Source organism: Montipora foliosa, chromosome 12, assembly GCF_036669935.1.
Source record: "Montipora foliosa isolate CH-2021 chromosome 12, ASM3666993v2, whole genome shotgun sequence".
Lineage (NCBI taxonomy): Eukaryota > Metazoa > Cnidaria > Anthozoa > Scleractinia > Acroporidae > Montipora > Montipora foliosa.
The window spans coordinates 2,218,638-2,241,465 of NC_090880.1; the positions used below are offsets into that span (position 1 = coordinate 2,218,638).

At 37.4% G+C, this 22,828-nt stretch overlaps 1 protein-coding gene and 1 long non-coding RNA gene across 3 annotated transcripts in view; both read left to right on the forward strand.

Annotated features, from left to right (window-relative positions):
• The window catches only part of LOC137979214 (ubiquitin carboxyl-terminal hydrolase 34-like), a 113,819-nt gene that overhangs the window by 55,595 nt on the left and 35,396 nt on the right, over nucleotides 1–22,828 (forward strand). For both annotated transcript variants that reach the window (XM_068826418.1, XM_068826417.1), the window contains exons 27-35: nucleotides 14,072–14,130; nucleotides 14,557–14,677; nucleotides 16,407–16,496; nucleotides 16,962–17,064; nucleotides 17,648–17,814; nucleotides 19,387–19,452; nucleotides 21,241–21,387; nucleotides 21,920–21,976; nucleotides 22,471–22,548. In XM_068826418.1, the coding sequence (XP_068682519.1) occupies nucleotides 14,072–14,130; nucleotides 14,557–14,677; nucleotides 16,407–16,496; nucleotides 16,962–17,064; nucleotides 17,648–17,814; nucleotides 19,387–19,452; nucleotides 21,241–21,387; nucleotides 21,920–21,976; nucleotides 22,471–22,548 (888 nt within the window). The remainder of the gene's footprint in view (nucleotides 1–14,071; nucleotides 14,131–14,556; nucleotides 14,678–16,406; nucleotides 16,497–16,961; nucleotides 17,065–17,647; nucleotides 17,815–19,386; nucleotides 19,453–21,240; nucleotides 21,388–21,919; nucleotides 21,977–22,470; nucleotides 22,549–22,828) is intronic.
• LOC137979215 (uncharacterized) lies at nucleotides 3,666–5,979 on the forward strand. Its single transcript, XR_011118267.1, has 2 exons — nucleotides 3,666–3,722; nucleotides 5,893–5,979. It is a non-coding gene; the product is annotated as an uncharacterized lncRNA (long non-coding RNA).

Consider the following 22,828-nt stretch of genomic DNA (forward strand, 5'->3'; position numbering starts at 1 on the left):
CATTGATAAAATGGCAGATTTTCGTTGACGCCAAGCTCAATGGCTATTTTCTCCTGATTGAGTATGGTGACCCCCATTTTTTGTTTGAATTCATATTGACAGTGTTTTTTTCGGGAGAGTATAAAAAAACAGCAAAATCTACATGTATTACTAGTTTTTAACAATTTCATAATTTGTACGGAAGGTGCCATTACGAGTCGAACAGCCTACACTCAAGTCAAAGAACCTATTTCGGAGTATTAAGTACTCACAAAGGCATTCAAATACATTTTCAAGTACATATGTGAATTAACCGTAGAATAACACCAGGCTCTGCATTAAATCATGGATACCACTAAATCAAGCTAAATTTGTCCAACGCGCAGCAATTGTCGCAAGTGTCTTAAATAGCCGTATTCATCAGCATCGTACCTTAGAAACAAGCACAGCGATTCCTCTTTTGAGTACATTTTTATCATCTCCTGACATGGTACAACAGTGTGTGAGGGTTCATGGGAAATCTGTGACAAATCAGATTTCTAGGGAATCACCTTAAAACAACGGCTTTGGTAACATTAATTTCTTAGTTTTCATCATTTTTCTCTGAATTAACTGAACGAAAATTATGGGAAATTATCTATGCTAAGAATTGGGGCATTGGCCTGATTAAAAATGGAGAAACAATTTGTGTAATTTTTATTTCTTTTGCTCCCATTGCAAGGGAAAAACTCAATCAAAACATTTGTCAAGTCTAACATGCCTTCAGCAGTAAGAAATCAATGTAATTTAAGTGCTTTTGCTTGACAGAGTTGAGTGCCAGCCAAGTGGATGTGTTGTGGCACTGCTTATTGACATGCGATTCAGAGTCATCAGATGACACGTTAGAGTGGTTCTTACAGCAGGCTCAGAGCAATGAGTTTCATGCTCTTGATGCATCTGCAGTGCAATATATTTTTACAGAAAAGGTATAATAGTAATGGCAATCTTCTGTGGTATACATATTGAACACTTACCTTCATGATTTTTTTTTGCTTTTAATTAAAAACATTTTACATGTATAATTATAGAGTTTTTTTGCATGGCAGGAACAGTGAAAATGTTTTGCATTAGAAAGAACATTTTTTTCCCATGGGAAAAAGAATCTAAATTGTTCCTGCTACGCAACATGGCTGCTGTGCAAAACCTCTATTGTGAAAAACATTTTGAAAACCTGATTATAAGGGTGGGACTGTTTCAACTATAACAGATAAATTTTCACAAAATTTCCCAATTTTCGCAAAATGAAAGCAAAAAATATACTTAATGCAGGTAAATGTAGTTTTAGCTTTTGTATTATACATGTATGTGCAAGCATTATAATTAGTAATGTTGGTCCTCGAGATGTGAAGTAGTTTGTTTGTTTGTTTGTTATTTAGGGTCTTGGCAGCGATACAGCTGATCCCCTACTCTTCTCAAACATTAATTTGAGTGAGTGATAACCCATTAACTTCCAGGGATTCCCCATTGACGAGTAAAATCGTCTGGCCGGTTTAGGCCGGTTTTAATTGGGCGCCAAAGAATTAAGCTACTTGACCCCTCAGCGGCCCTAGGACACCCCCAGTTTACGAGTAAAATTGTATGGCGTTAAAAGAGTAAAATGTTCACTCACTTCCGGGGGTCAATGGGTTCACATCCCGATGGACTTATTAGACAGGGCCTACGGTTTATACAGTACGGCTCAAAGATGAGCAAACCATCAAACGCATTGTCAACACATTGAGAATGAACGTTTGTAAACTAGTTTCTTTTCAACTCATTTGGCCTTTGTTATTCATTTTCGCACCTTTGAAGATGCGTTGTTGGTATGTAAAGAGGTGACAAAGCTGACTGCAATTTGAGCTAGAGAAAGTAAACAATGCATGATCATCAATCAATGTATGTTCAGTTGGCTGTAGTTCAGGTCCCGAAAGGATCTTCAGGAACGACAAAGAATGAGCCATTGGCTGATGGAATTACAAAGGAAGCACCTCATGTAGGGCACATAATATTTTTTGTAGTGTTATCAACAAGCACTTTTCTGGAGAGTTTAGTATTGCACCATCCTCCCTTCCTTTTCCTCATGTTTATCAGTGCACAATGTGATGCAGTTGTTAATAGTACTTATTTTTGTATTTCTCTTCTGTTACAGCTTCCTTCTTTGCCACCAGAAAAGTTTTCCATGACTGGTCTGCACCTTCTCCAGCAACTTTAACAAGATGTTCAAACACTCTGAATATTAACCACGAGAGTCTTCAAAGGTTTGAACGAAAAAAATTATTGTAGTTTTTGATATAAACACCAGTGAAATACCTCGTGAGCTTTCTAGACTTGGGAGAATGTGATATCTTCACACATGAATATCACATGTTATCTTCACACATGAAAAATCACCGTTGCTATGTTGCAGAACAAGTTATGCTGTTGTTCTACATTATACATTGCGATTACAAAAAATGGTTTGGTATTTCATTGTTTATAGGATAAAAAAAAATTACAGGGACTGCTAAGTGATATGAAATTTCTCTTCTCATGTTGAAAAATATTTCACTCATATCTCTGTGCGGCCATGTACACGTACATGTAATATCCTCTACATTGTATATCATTGGCATGACATACTATCAATAAAAGCAGAAACCCATAAGGTTGAAACATGTAACGGCCTCTTGTGTGCTGGGAAACAAGCTTCCGAATATTCAATTTGCTAAGTACCATATTTGGAACAACAAGAGCGAGGGGTTTCCAAATATGGTACTTAGCACTGAAACATTCAACCAATCAGTTCGCACTGAATATTCGGAAGCTGTGAACGCGCGTTACACGTTTCAACCCTCATGGGTTTCTGATAAAAGTCGATCAGCTGATTGATTATTTATGACAGAGGCTCCTCCGCTGAAAATTAACTTAGTCTAGTGATATATATTCTGGGAGTTACTTTCAAACTCCTGTAAAGATCACACATACATTCATGTATCAAAGGCCCCGTCCACATGAATCAATGGCAAATACAAGTAAATTAAAATGATTACTGTATTTACTCATGTATACATGTAACTCGACTTTTTATGACCTAAAAATTGGCCCCAAAAAGTCACCCTTGAAAGCATTGTGGCTTATCCACAAGTGTGTCTTTACATACAATGTCATTTGTGTGTATTGTACTTCACGTATTTCGGTTTAAAATCCAGTGTTGCTTAAAGGGGCTATGTCACATTAGTTTAGAGTGTTTCGGGAAATGTTTAGTTAAGCACGAGTTTAAAAGTCGAAAATGGTAAAGGCAATTCCTTTACTGATGAAATTATTGTTACATAAAGACAAGATGATTTTGAGCAAAACCAAGTTTTATCCAGCCAATTTGCCATAAACTTGAAAAACGTGGGCCCGACCTTTTTTCAAGATTACTGAAATGCAATCGGTTTCAATCTTGTCCATTTGTCCTTATCCATGTATCTCTTTCCTTTTGCTGTATTTCTTTTATGTTGTTTAACAGTTTAAAGTGGTTGTTGCAATGTTTCATTCTACTTTTGGGGCAATTTGGGTGTCATGAAATTACAGCATTTTGCATGACACAGCCTCTTTAACCATTGAGGAACATTCAGTAACAAAGCATTGTTTCTTTCTCTAGCTATATGGAATTGATCAGTTATGGAATATTGCTGTGCAGGCCAGGTCCACGGAAGTCAGCTGGGCAGCAATTTCATATCTCAACTCCCTTTATATCAATGGTAATACCCGGGGGAGGGGGTGTACTTAATTACACATGGATAAGATTGTCCAGAGTAAAATGCACTTTGCTTTATTTCTTTCCTTGATTTGCCAACCTTGGCATGTGGCACAGCGTTTCACAGTAAGATGGTATCATTATTTCATGCTTTTGGGCTTAAATGTACTGTAAACACCCGCAGATAAGCCACATCACCCTGAATTTAGCAACTAAAATTTTGGAAAACAGAGTTTTTTGAAAGAAATCAAAAGAAATCCAAACTAGAGTCTTTAGAATTCTTGTTGGTCCGCTGTTCATCGAACGTTAACTCCCTATAAGCATTAACCATGTTTTCACAACAGCCGTTGTCTCACTTAACGTTCCTGAAAGTGGTTTGTTTGCAGCCTTCATTAAGGGAGTGATGAGTGTTTTCATGGGTAAGATTAAACGAGGAGAGAGCATGTGCCAATACAATAATAAAGATACTAAAAATAGCATGCCTGTTGTATTTCTGATTTGAATAACAGCAAACGACTCCTCATTGGCTGAAAGTAATTGCCAACTCGCTTAAGGACGATGCCTACTATTGTTATTGCATACGATCTGCGCATCTCGAGATACTCGGATTTCCCATCGGTGATGCTTACTAATACAGGGATATTTTTGCGCAGTTTAAAACTATCCTGAAAAAGTAGATCTTAGTAAGTACTCTTCGTATCCAAAAAGAAAATTGGGGGTAACCATGCATTTTTGAGAGATAATTAAGCTTTTTACAAATTAATTAATATTATTCATGAATTATCTTTGAAACATGCGTGGTTACCCCCAATTTTCTTGCTAAGATCTACATTTCCTGCATAATCACATACCGGGGCAAAAATATCTTTAATTAGTAGGCACCGTCCTTAAGTTACCTAGTTTGGTGGCTTAAATTTAATCAGGGTTCCATTGAAATTTGCTGACTCACTTAATTTTAAGTTGGGAAAGCAACTGTTTTCATGGAATTTTCGGTTGTCACTCGCTAAGCGACCTGAAAAAGCGCTCGTGAAAATGGGGCCATTGAAACAGGAAATACTTCAAAGTCTTACCCACAATTTTAGCACTTTAATACAATAAACATCGTTTCTACCAACTTTGAAGTATGATTCTGGTACTTGTTGATGGGAATTTCTTCATTCAACACAGTTTTTCCACAGATTTTAGAATTACAATAAGAATGTGAATGGATCATTTGTAGCTTAGTAACCAGGCACGATGGAAAACTGGACACCGGAAGCAGCCTGAGAATGAAATTCATGATACTTTTTTCAAATGATCCCTCAGATAAGCCATGCCTCCGATTTCTAGGAACAATTTTTGGAAAAAAGGTGCGGCTTATCTGTGGGTATTTACAGTATTCTGTCTTTTAGCTTAATGAAGAGTAATATTGAAGTAAATGTATATAATTTGAAGTGCAGGTATAGACAAGGGGGAGAAGTGACACACACAGACACTCACTAGGGAGCTTACGAAACGAGGACGACGACGGCTACGAGGACTTCATTTAAAAATACGAGTTCGCGTTATTCATATCACTACGAAACTATTTCATGTCGTTTTGGGTTAAAAATGTGTAGTAACTGTTGAGGAATTAAACTGGTATGAGTGGGTTGGAAGCGTACAGAAAGAACTGAAAATTCATCGTCATGTGCCAACGTCCTCCACAGAACCTTGAATTTGGTCATTTCATGTCGTCATTTAGGAGATGATGGCAAAGAAATGTACCAAAATGTAAAACGCACTTGCAGAGCCATTGTTTTTGCTCACCAAACCTATTGTTTGGTAGCGTCGTCGGCGTCGTCGTTTTGTAAGCTCCCTATCGTCTGTTATAGACACCTAAAAACCTCTGGTGGCTTCAATGGAATTTGATCCCGTGGCCTCTGTGATGCTGGTGCAATGCTGTAAATATGTAATGTACCAACTGAGCTATGAGTCCACTTAGTTGGGGCCTGCTGTGATTTCCTATTAAAATTAATAATGTAACATTGTCCCAAATTATTTCATACTACATGTAACAAGTACTAATTAAAAAGAATTTTACTCTTTGGCCAAGAAAATACACAGTTACCCCAAACTGGATTGTATTTCATCACAAAACCTTTTGATGTAGTTTTCTCTGTTCTCATCATTGTCTTTTCTTTTCTTGAAATCAGCTAATGGTGGAGGTCTTAAGTTCGAGGATGAATTTATTGGCAGATGCATGACGATCATTGCAACAGCCTCAAAGCATCTCAGCATGGTATTATTTGGGTTTACTAATAATTATTGATTTTCGTCAATAAGCAGTTTTTGATGAATGTATGACTTCTTTAAACAATATTATTATTCAATCAAACAAAAAAAACCTGTTCAAGGAAAACAGCTTTGTTTCCAATTATTGATGAGCACTTGAATTTCCTGTGGTACCTCACAACTCCATATTAGGCCATTTTACAGTTGTTTGCTTAGCGATCTAGCCTATGAATGGCTGCGGGGCTGCCGTTGACCTTGTATTGATACCACCCCCACTGCTTTTATCATGTAAATTTGTTTTTGTAAGGCTAATAAGTCCATTATGAACATTACAAAAGCACACAGGTTTGTATCAAAACAGGGTCACTCATAGGCCAGGTACCTTAGCGACAACTGTAAACAAGTTTATTTTTGGCAAAACTTTCTGTGGTGCTGAACACAGAGGCAGTCATTGCAGCGTAACTCTGAACAGCACAAACAACACCCCCTTTGCTTTTTGCTTCGAGTTTCAATCACTTGTTACTGGTACATAGTATACTTTTTCCCAACATGTTATCTTCCTTTCCTTGTTAATAATGCGGCACTCTGACTGATCATTCCATCACGTTTGCAAATAGCCAAAAATTGCAAGAATGTGTCAAGTGATATCCTTTTTTCATAAACACACAATCATTTAGCTAGTTTTAACTAACAATTTTTCCAGAAATGAATGAAGTTGCTGAGGATATGCTGTCAGGCAAAATTACAGTCTCGTATCATTTAAAAAATGAGTTGTTGCAGATGCTTGACTTCAGAAAGATTTGTGAGGGTAACAGATGCTTTGCCCTCCAGTCACTCTCCAATGATTTTCATTACAACTATTGAGGGGTCAATTACTTGAGCAGGGCTGGCTGGCTTGGTTTGTCAAGGTGAAGTTCTGGTCCGTATTACATGAGGCAGGCCAGCCCAGTGGTTGTACATAATGCGTTTCTATGGGGAAGCACTGATTCTAGTATTGTTATACAGTACTTTGCCTCTGTAACAAGTGAATTTCTTGTTTGTGTCAGGAACAAAACCTCCAGATAATGGAGAGGGGACTACTACTTCTTAAAAGTCATATTGAGAGTTTTAAAAGAAGGTTGGTACACTAGAATAAAGTATTTTCCGCTGTTCTTTGGAGTTTCCTTTTCACTCTGACCCCATGTACCCAGAATGATGTTATGTCTGTTTTGTCTGATTGGCAGATTTGCATTTCATTTACGGCTTTGGTGGTTAGAAGGTCGAGGAATCACATGCCATCAGCAGATAGCTCAGAGGCCGACTGAGAAACACTATCCTATAAGGGTGATATGCCAGCCTGCTGGTCTTACAGACAAGGTAAATGTAGTGATTATACTGCATGTAGTGATTATACTGCATGTATTCCTCTCTTTTTTGGTTTTGCCCAGAAATACTCCTTTGGTCTTTGCCATTTTTTATTTTACAATGTGACACGCCTTAACTGTGGCCACCCAACAAACTTTCACATTAAATTTTGACAACAACGTGTACATAAGTACATCAACTCAACAACCCATGAAACGGTGTTCAAGTTACAACCATGCAAACTTTGCAAGGAGGGGTGACTGTCAATCAAATTCGCACACCCTGATTGGTGCGTAAGTTTTAAAAAACTTTGTTAGGTGGCCACGGTAAGGTGCGTCGCACTGTAAGTTTGCATGGATGGTTACCTGTGTTCTATGATTCCAAAGCTTTGGAACTCTTTTTCTGTCAAAAGTCGACAGATGACTGATGTGCTGTATTAATGGATTTAAGTACCACCTAAAATTGCACCTTTTAAAGAAAGGATTTAGCCTAAAACTTTAAAAACATTTTAGATTTTAGTTTTATTAAACTGAATGTAATATTGTAACAACAATTGTCATTTAAATATAGATAATATAATAATAATAATTATTATTATGACTTTGTTTTCAATAAGGCTTAACCCATTGACTCCCAGGGGTTCCCCATTGACAAGTAAAATTGTCTGGTGTTAGACAGAGTAAAATACTAAGTCTGGCCGGTTTAGGCCAGTTTGGGTGTCAAAGGGTTAATGGGGACATTAGTGATTAACCCATTGACTCCCAGGGGTTCCCCATTGATGACTAAAATTGTCTGGTGTTTACAGAGTAAAATACTAAGTCTGGCCGGTTTAGGCCAGTTTGGGTGTCAAAGGGTTAATGGGGACATTAGTGATTAACGCATTGACTCCCAGGGGTTCCCCATTGACAAGTAAAATTGTCTGGTGTTTACAGAGTAAAATACTAAGTCTGGCCGGTTTAGGCCAGTTTGGTTGTCAAAGGGTTAATGGGGACATTAGTGATTAACGCTTTGACCCTCAGGGGTTCCCCATTGACAAGTAAAATTGTCTGGTGTTAGACAGAGTAAAATACTAAGTCTGGCCGGTTTAGGCCAGTTTGGGTCTCAAAGGGTTAATGGGGACATTAGTGATTAACCCATTGACTCCCAGGGGTTCCCCATTGATGACTAAAATTGTCTGGTGTTCACAGAGTAAAATACTAAGTCTGGCCGGTTTAGGCCAGTTTGGGTGTCAAAGGGTTAATGGGGACATTAGTGATTAACGCATTGACTCCCAGGGGTTCCCCATTTATGAGTAAAATTGTCTGGCATTAGACAGTCTGGCCAGTTTAGGCTGGTTTGGGTTTCAAAGGGTTAGTAGTAGTATTAGCCTCTTCGTCTTGAAGAGGCGATGGTTAGCACTGGGGATTTGGGCACGATCTTGTATGACTGTGTAGCCCGATCCTGGAGTGGCAGTCTCTGTTGCAGGTGGCTGTCAAAGGGTTAAATAAATATTATTTATGGTAATGTGCCTAGATCACCTTATGCTTTTGTGCCCAAAAAATTAAAAAATATGTCATTACTATCATGCAGGGAACCTTTGAGATGAATTCTTCAGATCTAGTTGCAGACCTCCGTGCAGAAGTGACCTTTTGGTGCAAACAGGAAGAACTTGAGAAGAAACCACAGTTTACGGGAGATAGTGCATCGCAGCACACACCTCTTTCGCCTTTCTCTCCTCAGCTACATCCCCCCTTCAGACTCCTATCCCAAGGCCATGAACTGACCCCAGACTTGGATGAGAAAAGTCTGGCTGAAGTTGGTTTCAAAGACTTGCAGGTATAAACAAGAACAAAAATAATTTAATTTGTGACATGGTCCTATGCATAAGCAACATACCCCTGTAATTTGGCAGAGTTAAACATGTTGCCAGATAATAATTATTATTGCCAAACATTGTTCTTAAAAATTAATTAGGCCATTTTTGCCATATTGCAGAGAAAAGCGCTTCATTTCATGTACCCGGTAGGAATTAATTTTTAGTTGAAAGAACTTAACCAAAAATTTCTTCAGATACACAATACACTTAGTATATCACTGTAAAAAAATTAACTCAATCTTCTGTATAGTGAAAGATACTTAGCAACATGAAAATAATAATGTTATTATTATAGTATCAAGAAAAGTCCATGGCTAAAAAGTGCTTAAACTTCCCAATTTTTGGGCACAGTTCATGCAGCATTTTTTGTTATCAGTAAAATGCCTATTAAGTAAGCATGCATCTATTTCAGTGGGTCGTTTAATCCTTTGCTATTGTCAGAGGCCTGGAGCCACACAAAATGTGCAATTACAATACAAGTGAGGATGTAACTACAAGCTTGGACAAAATTGTCGAGAAAATTCTTATTTCGGACTATGATCACAAGTATGAAAAACAAGCTTTCTCCGATCATTGTTGCTACACGAAACAAAGCATGTCGAACCTGGGATTATCAGCCATTGATCAGGAGGGGGGGGGGGGGGGGGGGGGGTGGCTGCTAGGGTGCAATATTGAGGGTGCTGTGGGTAAAGGAACCCCTGTTTTTAATATTCTCAACCCTTTTTGTCCAAGATTGTAGTCTTAGCAAGAGAATGCTGCAGTGGTAGATACTGTATTTGATATTTCCTTAAAATAAGAACCATGCCAATAGACCATTTCCATTTCTGCCTCCTCTTCGCAGCGAGTCTAAGTGGGAAGTTTTTATGATGGTAGTTAGTTCTACTTTTAATATGAATGAAACTTCTCACTTCAAAGAGGAGGCAGGTCTACATGAACTTGGAAATGGCCTGTTTTGAAGGAAAGTGTATTTATGGAGCCTCCTATTGGAGCTTGATATCATTAATTTTACGTTTTTTTTTTCTATAGCTGGTGTTTGTGTCTGTTGGAGCTGTGAGGAGGGAGCGGCACCATGACTCTGGATACGTTCCTTCTTCTTCTCTTCCATCACCCAACTGGGACTCCACTCCGATGATAATTCTTCTACAGGAGCAATATTTTGGACAATTGTTTGCCTTCTTGGAAGCCTTAGATCATTTTGTGGACAAAACATCCAGCACAGCTGAAAAGAGTTTAGGAAATTCTTGCAAGTTTTCTGAAAGGTCTGTGAATAGTACTGCTGTTGAGGAAGACGTGGAAACGTCAAGACAAATGGAGTCAGAGGAGAAACCTCCCTTGCTTCCTTTAATGGAAAGCCGGATTGAATTTCTTTGTGGCATAGCTTGGGAGCTGCTGTTTCTTTTACCAACAAACCAGTCTGTTTTGAACAAGCTGAGATATGTTGGCCAAGGTTCTGACTCTCAATGCGAAGACTCGAGCAACAATGGGGAAGTGGATCAAAGGACAAGCAATGAAAATAAAATGGATGAAAACAACAATTGGCAATCATTATTGGATCCAAACTTTCCACACAAATTGTTATATTCTCTCCAAGTAATTGACTTGATACACAACTCTTCAAAGGAAGCACAAACACCTTTGTCACCAACCTATTCTAGGCTTAGTAGTGATTCTGATGTGTCTGAAAATGAGGACGAGAAGAACATAGTAGTTTTGCAAGGTCAAGGTTTCCCTTGGGGATATCAATTCATTGAGTTGGGAGGTCTGAGGCACTTGTATGAAATACTAATGTCTGGTTGTTTGGAAGTGAAAGGGAATTCACAGTGGCATCAGGAATGTCTGGCACATCTTTTGAAACTTATTTGTGAATTTGGGACAATGAAACGCAGCAATGATGAAGATGATGAAGTTTTTGCACCATCAGAAAGTGACACAAAGAAACTGCAGCTTCAAAGGAAGGATGGGAAATTTCGTGTTAGATACAAAAGTACTGATAAAGAGGAAGTGATTTGCATCAAATGCTTATCTTCCAATCTGATGTCTACTGTAAACGTAAACTTGCTGCTGGAGAAACTTCTTCACATCTCATATGAAGCAACATTGCCGATTCGAGGAGGTCAAAGTAGAATTAGTGGAGGAGAGGGTGAGTTTTATGAAGAATAGTTATGAATTATATCGGATCTTATTCTGCAGCAGGCTCTCAATATAGTACATTAGAAAACAGTCCTAAGAAAATATGCGCGCTGATTGGTTAAAAATCGTGTTTCTATAACTCGATGGAGACACAGAACTAGCATGAGCTGTTGACGTAGTGATGGCATGAGCAAAGATAATTTACATTTTGATAATTAGAGTTAACAAGCTGTTTTCCTTTTTCTCATCGGGTTGTTTTCTGAAATAGAAAACATGTACTCGGTGTTTCTGTGAGAGTTTGTGAGAACTCAAAAAAGCTCATGTTCCCACAGCATTTCTCGTTCTCCTAAACTTTCACTCATGTTCCTATAACTCGATAGAAACATGGTACATGTTTTCTATTTCTTAAATACATCATTCATAATAAATGATTGGCCACTCCCCATAGGGAGAGAGGACGGTAAGACTTGTAATCAATGAAAGTGAGATAATGAGTATATGAATATATATATGTTCTTTAGTTGTACATCATGCAGTATCCCTGCTGGTATCTGCCGCCTTCACCGATGGTACTGTAAGAAGTTTGCTTTTGCAGCAAAGCAATTTCAAACCGTGGCTACAACAGCTGGTGCTCTTGGCAAAAGAGGTAACTCAAAAACATTGCATCTCCTTCAGTAGTTTGTCTTTTCGATCCCGCTCTCTCAAGATCTTAAAGTTGGTAATGGCGGACCAAAAATAGGAAAATTCCTGTTAAAATAAACAAGTGTCTTTTTTTTAAATCAAGGCTTAAACCTTTAGTGGCTTAGTGTTTAGTTAACATAGATTTGAAATTCAAAGAAAGTAAGAATTGATTTTTTGGTCACAGGGGCACTTAAAAGGGACACTTCATGTTGGATGTCAAAATTTGGCATGCATCTAATTTCTGGATGGATGTTAGGGTAATTAGAAAGTTTCAGTGTTTTTCATTTTTCAGCCCACCATTCGATTTGAGGCGTGTCGTGGACTATACAGACTTAGCCTGATCAAAGAAAACTCCTGCCTTATACAGCTTATGGATGCCCTTTTAGATTCTCTTCCTTTAGCGCAATCACTTCAATCAAAAGAAAGTTCTCATGGAAGGCGACAGGAGTCTGGTGCCAGAGAGTACTTCTCCATTCTGTGCAGACTTGTTGATGGTCTACCAACGTCGGAAGGTGGCCAAAAGGTGGAGATTACTATGATAGAAAGGTTGACCACAGTTTAAAAAGATAATTATTTTAAATTGTGATCAGTTTTTTTTTCCCATCAGTTAGAACTACAGTAGTTAGTCCTGCATTGCTAAATTTATGGCAGTTTTAAAACACAGGTCACATTTCACAGATCACTCATTACAGGTCGTTGGAAGTTTTTGTACACTAATTTAAAGGCAACCCAAACCCTTCAAATTGGCTAACTTTAGGCCTAAAATCATTTTAGGTCTAATTAGCAAGTTTATCAAGAGTAAAGGTTTTTTAATGAGTGACTTGTGACCTGTGGCCTGTACTTTAATTAACCTGTCTGCATTTAATAAAGTGCTTTAAGCCTCTTTCCAAGACAGCTCCTGGTAATTATCATGTTAGCATGATGGGTGTATTTACACATGTAGGGATGGCACTAGGATTGTTAAATCTGGGTCCTGTGACCTACATGCCTGGCCAAATTGGGGTTCAAAGCATTTTTGGGGGGTCCCTAGAATTAATTTTGGTGATCATCTGTGAGGAAAACGGTTTTTAAAGGAGAAGTTCACTCCACAATGACAAACCTTTTTTTATCGATTAATAGAAAGTTCATGAGGAGAACAGCTTTTAAGCGAAATTTCAATCTTGAAATAGCTTTCTAACCTTGTAAAATCCTAAAAATACACACATGCAGGCTACCATCTTGGATTATATGTGACGTCAATGAGCTCAGCTGATCCCACTTTTCTCTCGGAATGTGAACAACATGAACGGTGTTTCGTCTGTCTGACGTATCTGAGCAATTTATGTTGCTGACAAAAAGGCATGACTGGAATACGAAGAGGAATCTTGACAGCTTTGTGTGTTCAAGCTTCCTGCAAAACTTCTGGTTGAGCTCAATGACGTCACATATAATCCAAGATGGCGGCCTGCGTGTGGGTATTTTTAACAAGGATTTCACAAGGTTATAAAGCTATTTCAAGATTGAAATTTTGTTTAAAAGCTGTTCTCCTCATGAACTTTCTATTAATCGTCCTCATGAACTTTCTATTAATCAATTAAAAAAGGATTGTCATTTTGGAGTGAACTTCTCCTTTAAGGTTATGAAAAAGCAAGAATAAGCAGCAAACTGGATCCAACTTTATTTACATTATCTTATTAATATTTTTTGGACGATTACATTACTGAAAACAGTACTGAGTACTGTAACTATTGTCATTCAATGTGATGTTAATTTGTGACAAACAAATAGTGGTTTAAGTCGTGTATCATTGAGGTGTTCCTATCGAGCACTGTCACTGGCAGCGTTGAACCGTTCTTGTTGATACTGTTGCTGTACTTTTATGATCCACCTAATTCTTGTGATGTACAAGTGCCAGTCACTGGAAATCTAGGGTTTTTCCAGTTTTCGCTTCTCGTCAAAATCAACTCCCAGTTACATGTAACTCCATCCAGCTCATTATTATGTTAGGTGTTGGTTTTTTGTGTATCCCTCTGGAAATAAAGATTGTTTGTATTGTAATTGTATTTGAATATGTTGTACATTTTTAACATGTTAAATTTCGCCCATTATAGGGCCATGATGTCGACTTGGATTCATTGGCCAAATTGCTTGCCAGTTACATTAGAAGCAGGTGGGTTTTGAGTAGAATTTGACTCTGTCAAAGTGACCCTTCACAAAATTGGATTATTCATGTTATCAAGACAATTGCCAATTAGTAACGGTGGCCTCATGGTTAATGTGCTCGACTTCAGAGCGAATGGTCTAGGTTTGGGACCTGGCTGGGGACATTGTGTTGTGTTTTTGGCCTCTCTCAACACAGGTGTATAAATGGGTACCAGCAAAATGCTGGGGGTAACCCTGCAATGGACTAGCATCCCATCCAGGGAGGAGTAGAAATACTCCTAGTCGCTTCATGCCATGGAAACCGGGAATAAGCTCCGGCCTGATGGGCCACTAGGCCTGTAAGCTGACTTTACCTTAATGATAATAATATTATTATTGTTAGTCACACATGAAGACAGCATAACACTGTAGATGTTTTTTTATTATCTGATAGTCAACCACGCACTAAACAAAAATATGGAAGTTATGAAAGTGAAGGTCTAAGTGGTGTTCTGAAGCTGTGTACAGCCGTTATGAGACATGACCCAGCATTCAAGATGTCTCCTGCTGGCCTGGTAAGCCCTTGTCATGTGTACTACTCATTTAGTTTGTGACTTCAAGAGAAGATTAATTCACCTTTCATATGCACATTCATAAGTTCCAATCAGTGGTTTCATCTTTCACTGCTGTGAATGACATCAGCAATGACATGGGTCAATTAAAAGCAGAGAGACAAAGTGGATTGAAATCAGCTAATTGAAACATTTGGTGTTACCACAGTGATTGACAGCAAGGAAAAACTGCACCGTTGCTTGGAATTTCATTTTCAGAAGTAGAGACGAGCAAACTTTGTATAAAAAAAATTGAAAGGCCTACGGTATTTCAGTTTCTTTTCAGTAAAATGTTTACAATGGGTTTTACTGGTTTTCAAGTGATAGTATTAATTTTAAAGTTTAAAAAAAAACGTAGTGAAGATCGAGTGTGTCCAATCCCAAGGTGAGATGTTTTCTCCATAGTTTATTGATCAAGTTAGTCATGTCATGCATACGGATTGATCACACAGCATCGAACATGATATAGATTTCAATTCAGAGTTAAATGATTCACTCAATTATTTAATAAAATTAATGCATTTAACAATTTATCATGCTTGAAGAGAAAGTGGGCGTATTACTGGTTTTCAAGTGAGTGCCAAAGTAGGTAGAGCGGCCAATGACAACAGACTCAGACAGTCAATTGAACAAACTCCATGACAGCAAATAATGTGGAGCCAGTGCCCAGTTTGGGAAGGTACATAAAGCAAATTCCAATGATCCCAGTATTAATTATTTTGGCTTTGCTTTCTGCTGTCATTGGTGGAGAATGGACCGCAAGTGTTTTGATTGTATCACAAAGTTACTTTCGTTACTTGATTGAAAACTGGTCTAACAGCATGTATTAGATGTAATAAAAGAATTTTTTTTATTTTATTTCAAAACATGACTCCAAAGTTGGAATCTAGAACTAAATTGAAACAAAATTAACTTTTGACTCATCTTTTGTGTTAATTAAGTTGACAAGGATGATCAAATTGATAAATCTATGAGCAAAGTAAGGCGAGGTTTGTTACATAGACAGTAATTTGCAAGCCTGAGGACAGACTGACAGTTAGGAATTCAAAATAATTCTAATCAAGTGAAGCTATGATCCTTGCAGTTATGAATGCAGTTTTAGCAACTGCATAGAGAAACCTGAAAAATTCAGGACTTCAACAGGGTTTAAACCCGTGACCTCGCGATGCTGGTGCGACGCTCTAACCAACTGAGCTACATGTATGGAGCCACTGATGTTGGGAGCTGGTTATTTGTGGGTTTAAGTATCGCACCAGCATCACAAGGTCACAGGTTCAAATCCTGTTGAAGTCCTGAACTTTTCAGGCTTTTCTGCGCAATTGCTAAAATTGCATTCTTAATTACGATGATCACAGCTTCAGTTGTTATATGATTCATTTCATCTATAATTTCATTTCTTAATTCAAGTTCTGTTGTCCTTGCATTGCCAATGTGACCAGTTATTGATGTGAACTGAAATTATTAACGAAATGAAAATGACCTGAAATTGAATGCAAGGCTTTCACAGTTTTAATGGTAAAGTGGACGTTTTACTGAATTACCCCATCTATTCAGTTGAGAATCAGATAGTCATTTTGTCTTTAATTCCTCTACAGTATCAGTTTCAGAGTGGCTTGTGGTAAAATTTACATGTAATTGCCTTGGTAAGTGGTACATAGGTTCATTTATTATTCTTATTAATCTTCTCCTGCAGGACTTTTTGCGTGATGTTTTCCATTCTTGCTTGTTCGCATTACCAGAGGATTGCTGTGATGAGAGGGACCTCCCACTCTGTAAATCCAAGGTATCAAAATACTCAGAGAAAAAAGCAAACGTTTTGGTGATGTTTTGACTTTAATAAATGAAGGAGCTGGTTAGTTGATTTATTTTAAGCTGAAAAGAATGCTCAATTGCTGTAAAAAAGAGCAATGAAAACCATGTTAGAAGAAACTGATGACAGTAACTGTAATTTGTCTCTTGCTAAAATTAATGAGAACTTGTTTTAGAAATAAAGCCAAGCGCTTCAAGGTCTTTTCAACTCTTTTCTTTCACATAAGTTGCAACAAAACTATTGTTAGCACTGAGACCATACTAAAATCATACTGAAATTATTTTTTTTTCCTTTTAAGCTTTTCTTTGGAAGTGATAGTTGAAATCATAACTTTGCATAGTTACCATATGTACCCTACCACAAACCTAATATTTTTTCTGTGAAGTATGTGTTGTAGTCCCAAAGAGAAGCTCTCATTGTTTTACTTTTCTTATTTAGCTGGCAAGAAGTTCTGCGTTTGATCTTCTGTTAGAGATGGCACGTGGCTGTAAAGACAATTATCTTGAACTGCAGAGATTGTTGTTAAAGCATCACATATCTGGTGAGGGCTTCTGGAGAGTAAAGCAACTAAGAGAAATTTAATACTCCTTTAGTCAAGGGACCTGAATGGCAACTCTTTTGACAGTTTTGAGAATGCCAGAAAACAATAGATTTCACAAGCAAACAATGGCTCTTCTGTATCTCCGTCCTTGTTCTTTTTGTGTTTACATTAGATTTTGTTGTGTTTGGGTTCATTTTTCTCTGCTGTTCTTTGCTGAACAATGACTAAATTTGAGGTTTCATGGAAGATATGAATCAATTCATTCATTCATGTTTCCAAAATTCTTGTGCAATTCAAAGATCATTACGTGTGAGCATCAAGACGTTAGAAAGGTCAACACATTAATTTGTTAAAGAGAATTTCATATCTATTAGAGTGGCTGATCCAGCCGTTAGAAAAAGTCAACAACTGTCAAATGGCTAACATAGCTCTTTAGAAACTTAACATCCTTTAGCACAACATGTGTCGTTGTGGAGGCCATTATTCATGAAACAATTGCACCATCTTGAAAAAAGAAATTATTTTTGTTTGAAAAGCAATCAGCATCTGAGTGCTGACTTTGATGTACTGTTGTCGTCTACAGATGGTAAGAGACGTTCTTATGGCTGGCACTATTGGCCTCATGACAATGGTCGCTCACCCTGTGGACTTGTTGGAATGATCAATTTAGGAGCTACGTGTTACATGGCTTCTTGTATGCAACAACTGTACATGATGCCGCAGGCTAGGGCTGCTATTCTTAATTCCAAGGTTTGTAAAATATTATTCAATTTCTTGTTTTAACTGCATAACATCCCTTCAAAACAGATGTACTAAAATGGTGGTACTTGATTTTATGGAGAATCCTTTGGGAGTAAAATTGTTAAATTTCAAGGACCTATCAAACTCATTGTGCATAGTGGAAATTGATGCATGAGGTTGCTTGAGTTTGTTGTTTTCTGCATGATATTGACCAGAGTATTTAACACAGGACACAGACACAGGTTTTGGTTCCTGGCTTTTTGCTTTACTAGCAATGTTTCACATTGACAAAAATGATTTCGGTCTTCTGGAAATTTTTCAAAAAGCATGGGATCTTAGCAAAAAAATGCTAATTATTTAAGATGGAGACATTTTGCTACGGAAAAAAGTCCCTCTATAGTAATGCTATTAGGGGATGATGACACCCTTGTGGTTTATCAATAAACCTATTTTTGCAATATCTTCTGCATGTTTCAAGATTTTTTAAATTTGTTTTTGGAAAAAAGTCAGATTTAATTAATTTGATGGGGGAAAAAATTATTATGCAGAGGAAGACCTGGAAGATTTGAAGTAAACTTAAGAAGCCTAAAGCTGCTGTATTTATTAATAATAAGCCTGTTTCTCTGATACATACCTCTTACATGTACACTCATCTGTATCAAATACAGGCCCCCGTGAAAGGGGCAAATTTTAATTTAATTAAGGACGTTCGCGCCCAAAACGTTCCCACGTACAGATTTTTTTTAAACTTGCCACGCAGAAAGGTAATGATCTACTTTTGCCAAAAAGGCAAAAAAAATGGGGGGTCACCGTGCTCGTTTTCGAGATCATGAGGTGCATTTTTAGAAGATTGCGTTACTTTAAGACGATCTTGGCTTACAACTGTCAGCAATAAAAAAGCTACGTGAGTGAAATTTAGATCAGGTAAACGTACTCAGTTCAACATAACTAATATAACTTAATTAACCTTTGCAGCTGATGTCTTTTTCTGAGGTGAAATAGACCTTGAAAAACGATACATATTAGTCTAAGAAAGAAAACTTCGGTCGCACGAGAGCATAAAAGGCCAAATATTTGTAACTTCTCACGTACAGATTTTTTTTGTCTTTTGTTAAAATGGACAAAATCAAGAAAGGAAGTGATCTACGGAAAGAAAAATGGGGGTCACCGAGCATTCAAGAGAGTAAAGTCGCTGCGAAGTTCTCAAAGCGATTGTCTATTCGTACTGTCACGCCATTGCGTGACATTTCCGAGAAGACCTGGGTCCACAGCTATCCCATGATGCCACATACTTTTTATGTTCCATTCTTGTGGAAAATTTTTGCGACTTTAGCATCGTGTTTACTTGCGTGGTCTACGATGCATGACGTGTGCGTGACATGTGCAAAAAGATGCGCAGTAGCAATGGGCGCGAACGTCCTTAAATTAGCACAGCAGGATTTTTTAGATAATTTATGCACAATAATTATTATAGAGATATACTAACTAAGGATAGTCTGCCGCCATTAATTAATGCCCAACTTATTTTGTCCCTCTTGTTGCAGTAACTTATTAGTTTTCTTGTTAATTTTCATCTCTTAGGTCACAAGTGATCTCAAACATGAAGTCCTTTTGCGTGAAATACAAAGAATGTTTTGTTTCCTCATGGTTGGTATTTATATGATTTTTTTGAGCGCCCACATAACTGAAATGCTTTTCCTCATAGTTTTTACCATCTTAACACTGAGTCAAAGTACTATAAAAGTACTGAAATTGGGTTGAAGGGTGGAGATGTCACAGGGTTACTATAGTTAATCTGGGAGTTATAATTTCTTTCACAGGGCAGGGCTCAAAATTGCGACCAATACAGTCGCATTTGCGACTTAATTTTTCCCTTTGCGACTAAAACATCTGGAGAAGTCGCAAATTTGCGACTTGTTGTCACCTTCGCTCTTTCGAAACAAAAGGGTTAGCAGTTGCCACTTTTGCTGCTACTTTCACTAAAATAAATAAAGAAATAAGGAAATAAATGACAAAATTGTTTTGTTTCTCGCTGTGAATTTTCTCAGATAGTGTAATTGTAGAGTAATTTAGCTGCGATGTTACGTGCACAGCTCCATTCCTTCAATCATTCGCCATTTTCAGCGGTTTCTTTACACACAAGTATTGCGGGCTCATATTTTTTGCTAAACCGCTGACAACACAATGCAGCGTGGCGATTTTGCGACTAAAATTTGCGAAATTGCGACTAAATTTTCGTATCTTGTCGCAAAATTGCGAGTGGATTTTTTCGTTAATTTCGAGCCCTGCAGGGGTGAAAGTTAAGTGCTTGTCTGGCAATTTCACTTACGTTGGAGAAACAAAAAGATCATATAACTCGTGTGGTAGTGAACACAAACCAGGCACATGCAATAATAGAGAATTGGCAATTAAAGACCACGCTGAAACCACGGACCATGACAGTTGGGTCAACTATGTCCAGATTTTAGAAAAGAATGTTAACAATTGGCACCAAAGAATTTCCTTGCAATCTTGGCACTCGGCAAAAGACAAGGATGCATTTAATGAACGGAAGCCATTCCCTTCTGTTTACAAAACCTTGATGAAACCCCTGGGGGAACACTCATTTAGTCATTGTTCAGCAAAGGACAGCAAAAAAAATGAACCCAAACACAACAAAATCCAATGCAAATGCGAAAAGAACAAGGAAGGAGAGACAGAAGAGCTATTGTTTGCTCGTGAAATCTATATTTTTCTGACATTCTTGAGGAAACTTCTCAAAAGAGTTGCCATTCTGGTCCCTTGACTCAAGGACTGCTAAATTTCTCTTAGTTACTTTACTCTCCTAGAACTGCATATTTTACTCTGAAGAAGCTGCAGTTGCAACCAAAAATTCAGTTTAAGACTATTTTTTACCAATTCTTAAAATCAGATCAGATACAACATTTTTTAACACATTATATTAGTATAGGTAATGACATGATTTCAAGTGCAATTTGGAATAAATAAGCATAAGTAAATTGTTTCAAATACAAAACCGTATTGTTTATTAGCCAGTCATAATCCAGAATTTCAATGTGTAATTTTTACTGGTGTTGCATTTTACAGTCGTACTGTGGTGTATTACAGTTTTTGCACTGTATTACACTTGAACTGCACTGCTCTCATGTATATTATTATAACTTATTAATGTTTTCCTCAAGTCAGTTTAGGATTTTTCCACATACACTTTCATAGTGTTCTCATTGTTTTCTTTAATTTGAATCCAAAAGGCGTCATCATCTGATAATTCTGTTTTCGTGCTATGTACACTGAAAGCACAAATAGGTCATGTCCATGTCAGTGTAAATGTGATTCACTTTGATTCGTGAAATTTACAGTGTCTGTCTATGGTTGCCAAATAACTAAATTGTTATTAATTTTACTTGGTCTATTCTTTTCTTGGAAAAATGAAAGGCGAGCGAGAGAAAGGCATATAACCCCAAAACGTTCTGTCGGACTTACACAATGGACAAGCAGCCACTTAACACTGGTGAACAGAAAGACATGACAGAGTTCTTCACTGATCTCATTGGCAAAATAGAAGAAATGTCTCCATCTCTGGTACTGAAGCCCTTATGTTATGATTTTTCTCTCTTTATTTGGTTGATTTCATTGTCTACTAGAAATCAAAATACTTGACAGTATGATTCATGTTTTCTCTGAGTGATGAGTGAAAAATATTATGTACTGGGCCAGTTCTAAAGGATACCTTAATTTTCATGATAGTGCTTTTTTCCGGTACACATTTCTTGTTCTCATATCTTTTTAAATAGCGGGTTCTTGCCTTTTCCTTACAGTTTTGGGTGCCACTTTTGTTAGGTTTTTGAAAGGAAATGAAACCAAAACATCATGAAGACACAGCCAACAAAATTTAATGTCTTAGAATCTCCAGGGCCAAAATAAGTTATAAACAAGAAATGAGGCAACAAAGCAGTACGGTTTTTCACACTTTTGTAAGTTAGATTTTACTTAACAGGTTTTCTCTGAAGTTGGTTCATAAAATCGTTAACAATAACTTCTAAAGTTTAAACTGAAAGCAGCAACTCTGTAAAGCCTGGTTGAAGTCCTAACTGTGCATTCTTTGTGCTTTCAGAAAGTTTTGGTTAGAGATTTGTTCTGTGGGGAGATCAGCAACAATGTTGTATCACTGGTAAGGATAAAAATTATGCAGATTAGGGTTAGGGTTACTACAGGTAACAACTTGTCAAAGAAAACTGTGATGTGAAACATTTTGAATAATTATCATTAACAGAATTGACAATTGTGCTGTTGTCTTTTAGTTGTTATAAGCCTCTCATGTGTGCCAGCTAAACTGGCAGATGAAGTTCTTGTAGGCAAAGTAACTCTTTAGTAATGATTTGATGGTATCCCACAAGCTTAATTGGTATGAATTATTAATACTAGTAGTCATTATTCTTAGCATTCACTTGATTTAATATCTAACTGGGCAATACAAATTACAGAACTTCATTCAGACTGAAGTACATGTAAAGGACAGTGAGGAGTTAGGCTGCCCTGGAGATAGGTTAAAAAAAATTGATGCTGTTGAAGCAGTAAAGTAAACAGAATCCATGAGTAATGAACGGTTAGGTTGAATAATGGGGATTGTTATTATTTTACATGTTTATCATGCTTTTGTTGTAGGATTGTGTACATGTCAGCAAGACTAGAGAGGAATTTTACTCTGTTCGATGTACTGTGGCAGACATGAAGAGCCTCTATGTATGTTGCAGCTTTGCATTGCCATATTGTTCATTTATATTTACTTTTTTTTCAGCTCAACATTTTAGATGAGAGGCAGTGATAAAAGTGATGGATAAGTCACTTGTCCACGACCTTTACCGTATCCTGCTTTGTTTACCCTTGGGGTTAAGATAAGCCTGAGGGAGATAATATCTCCAAGTATTAGTAACGTCAAAAAGAACAATATTGTCGCCAGAAAATAGTTCTGATTTCCAGTTATTTCAATGATTATTCGTTGAGTTTTGCAACTGTATAATTT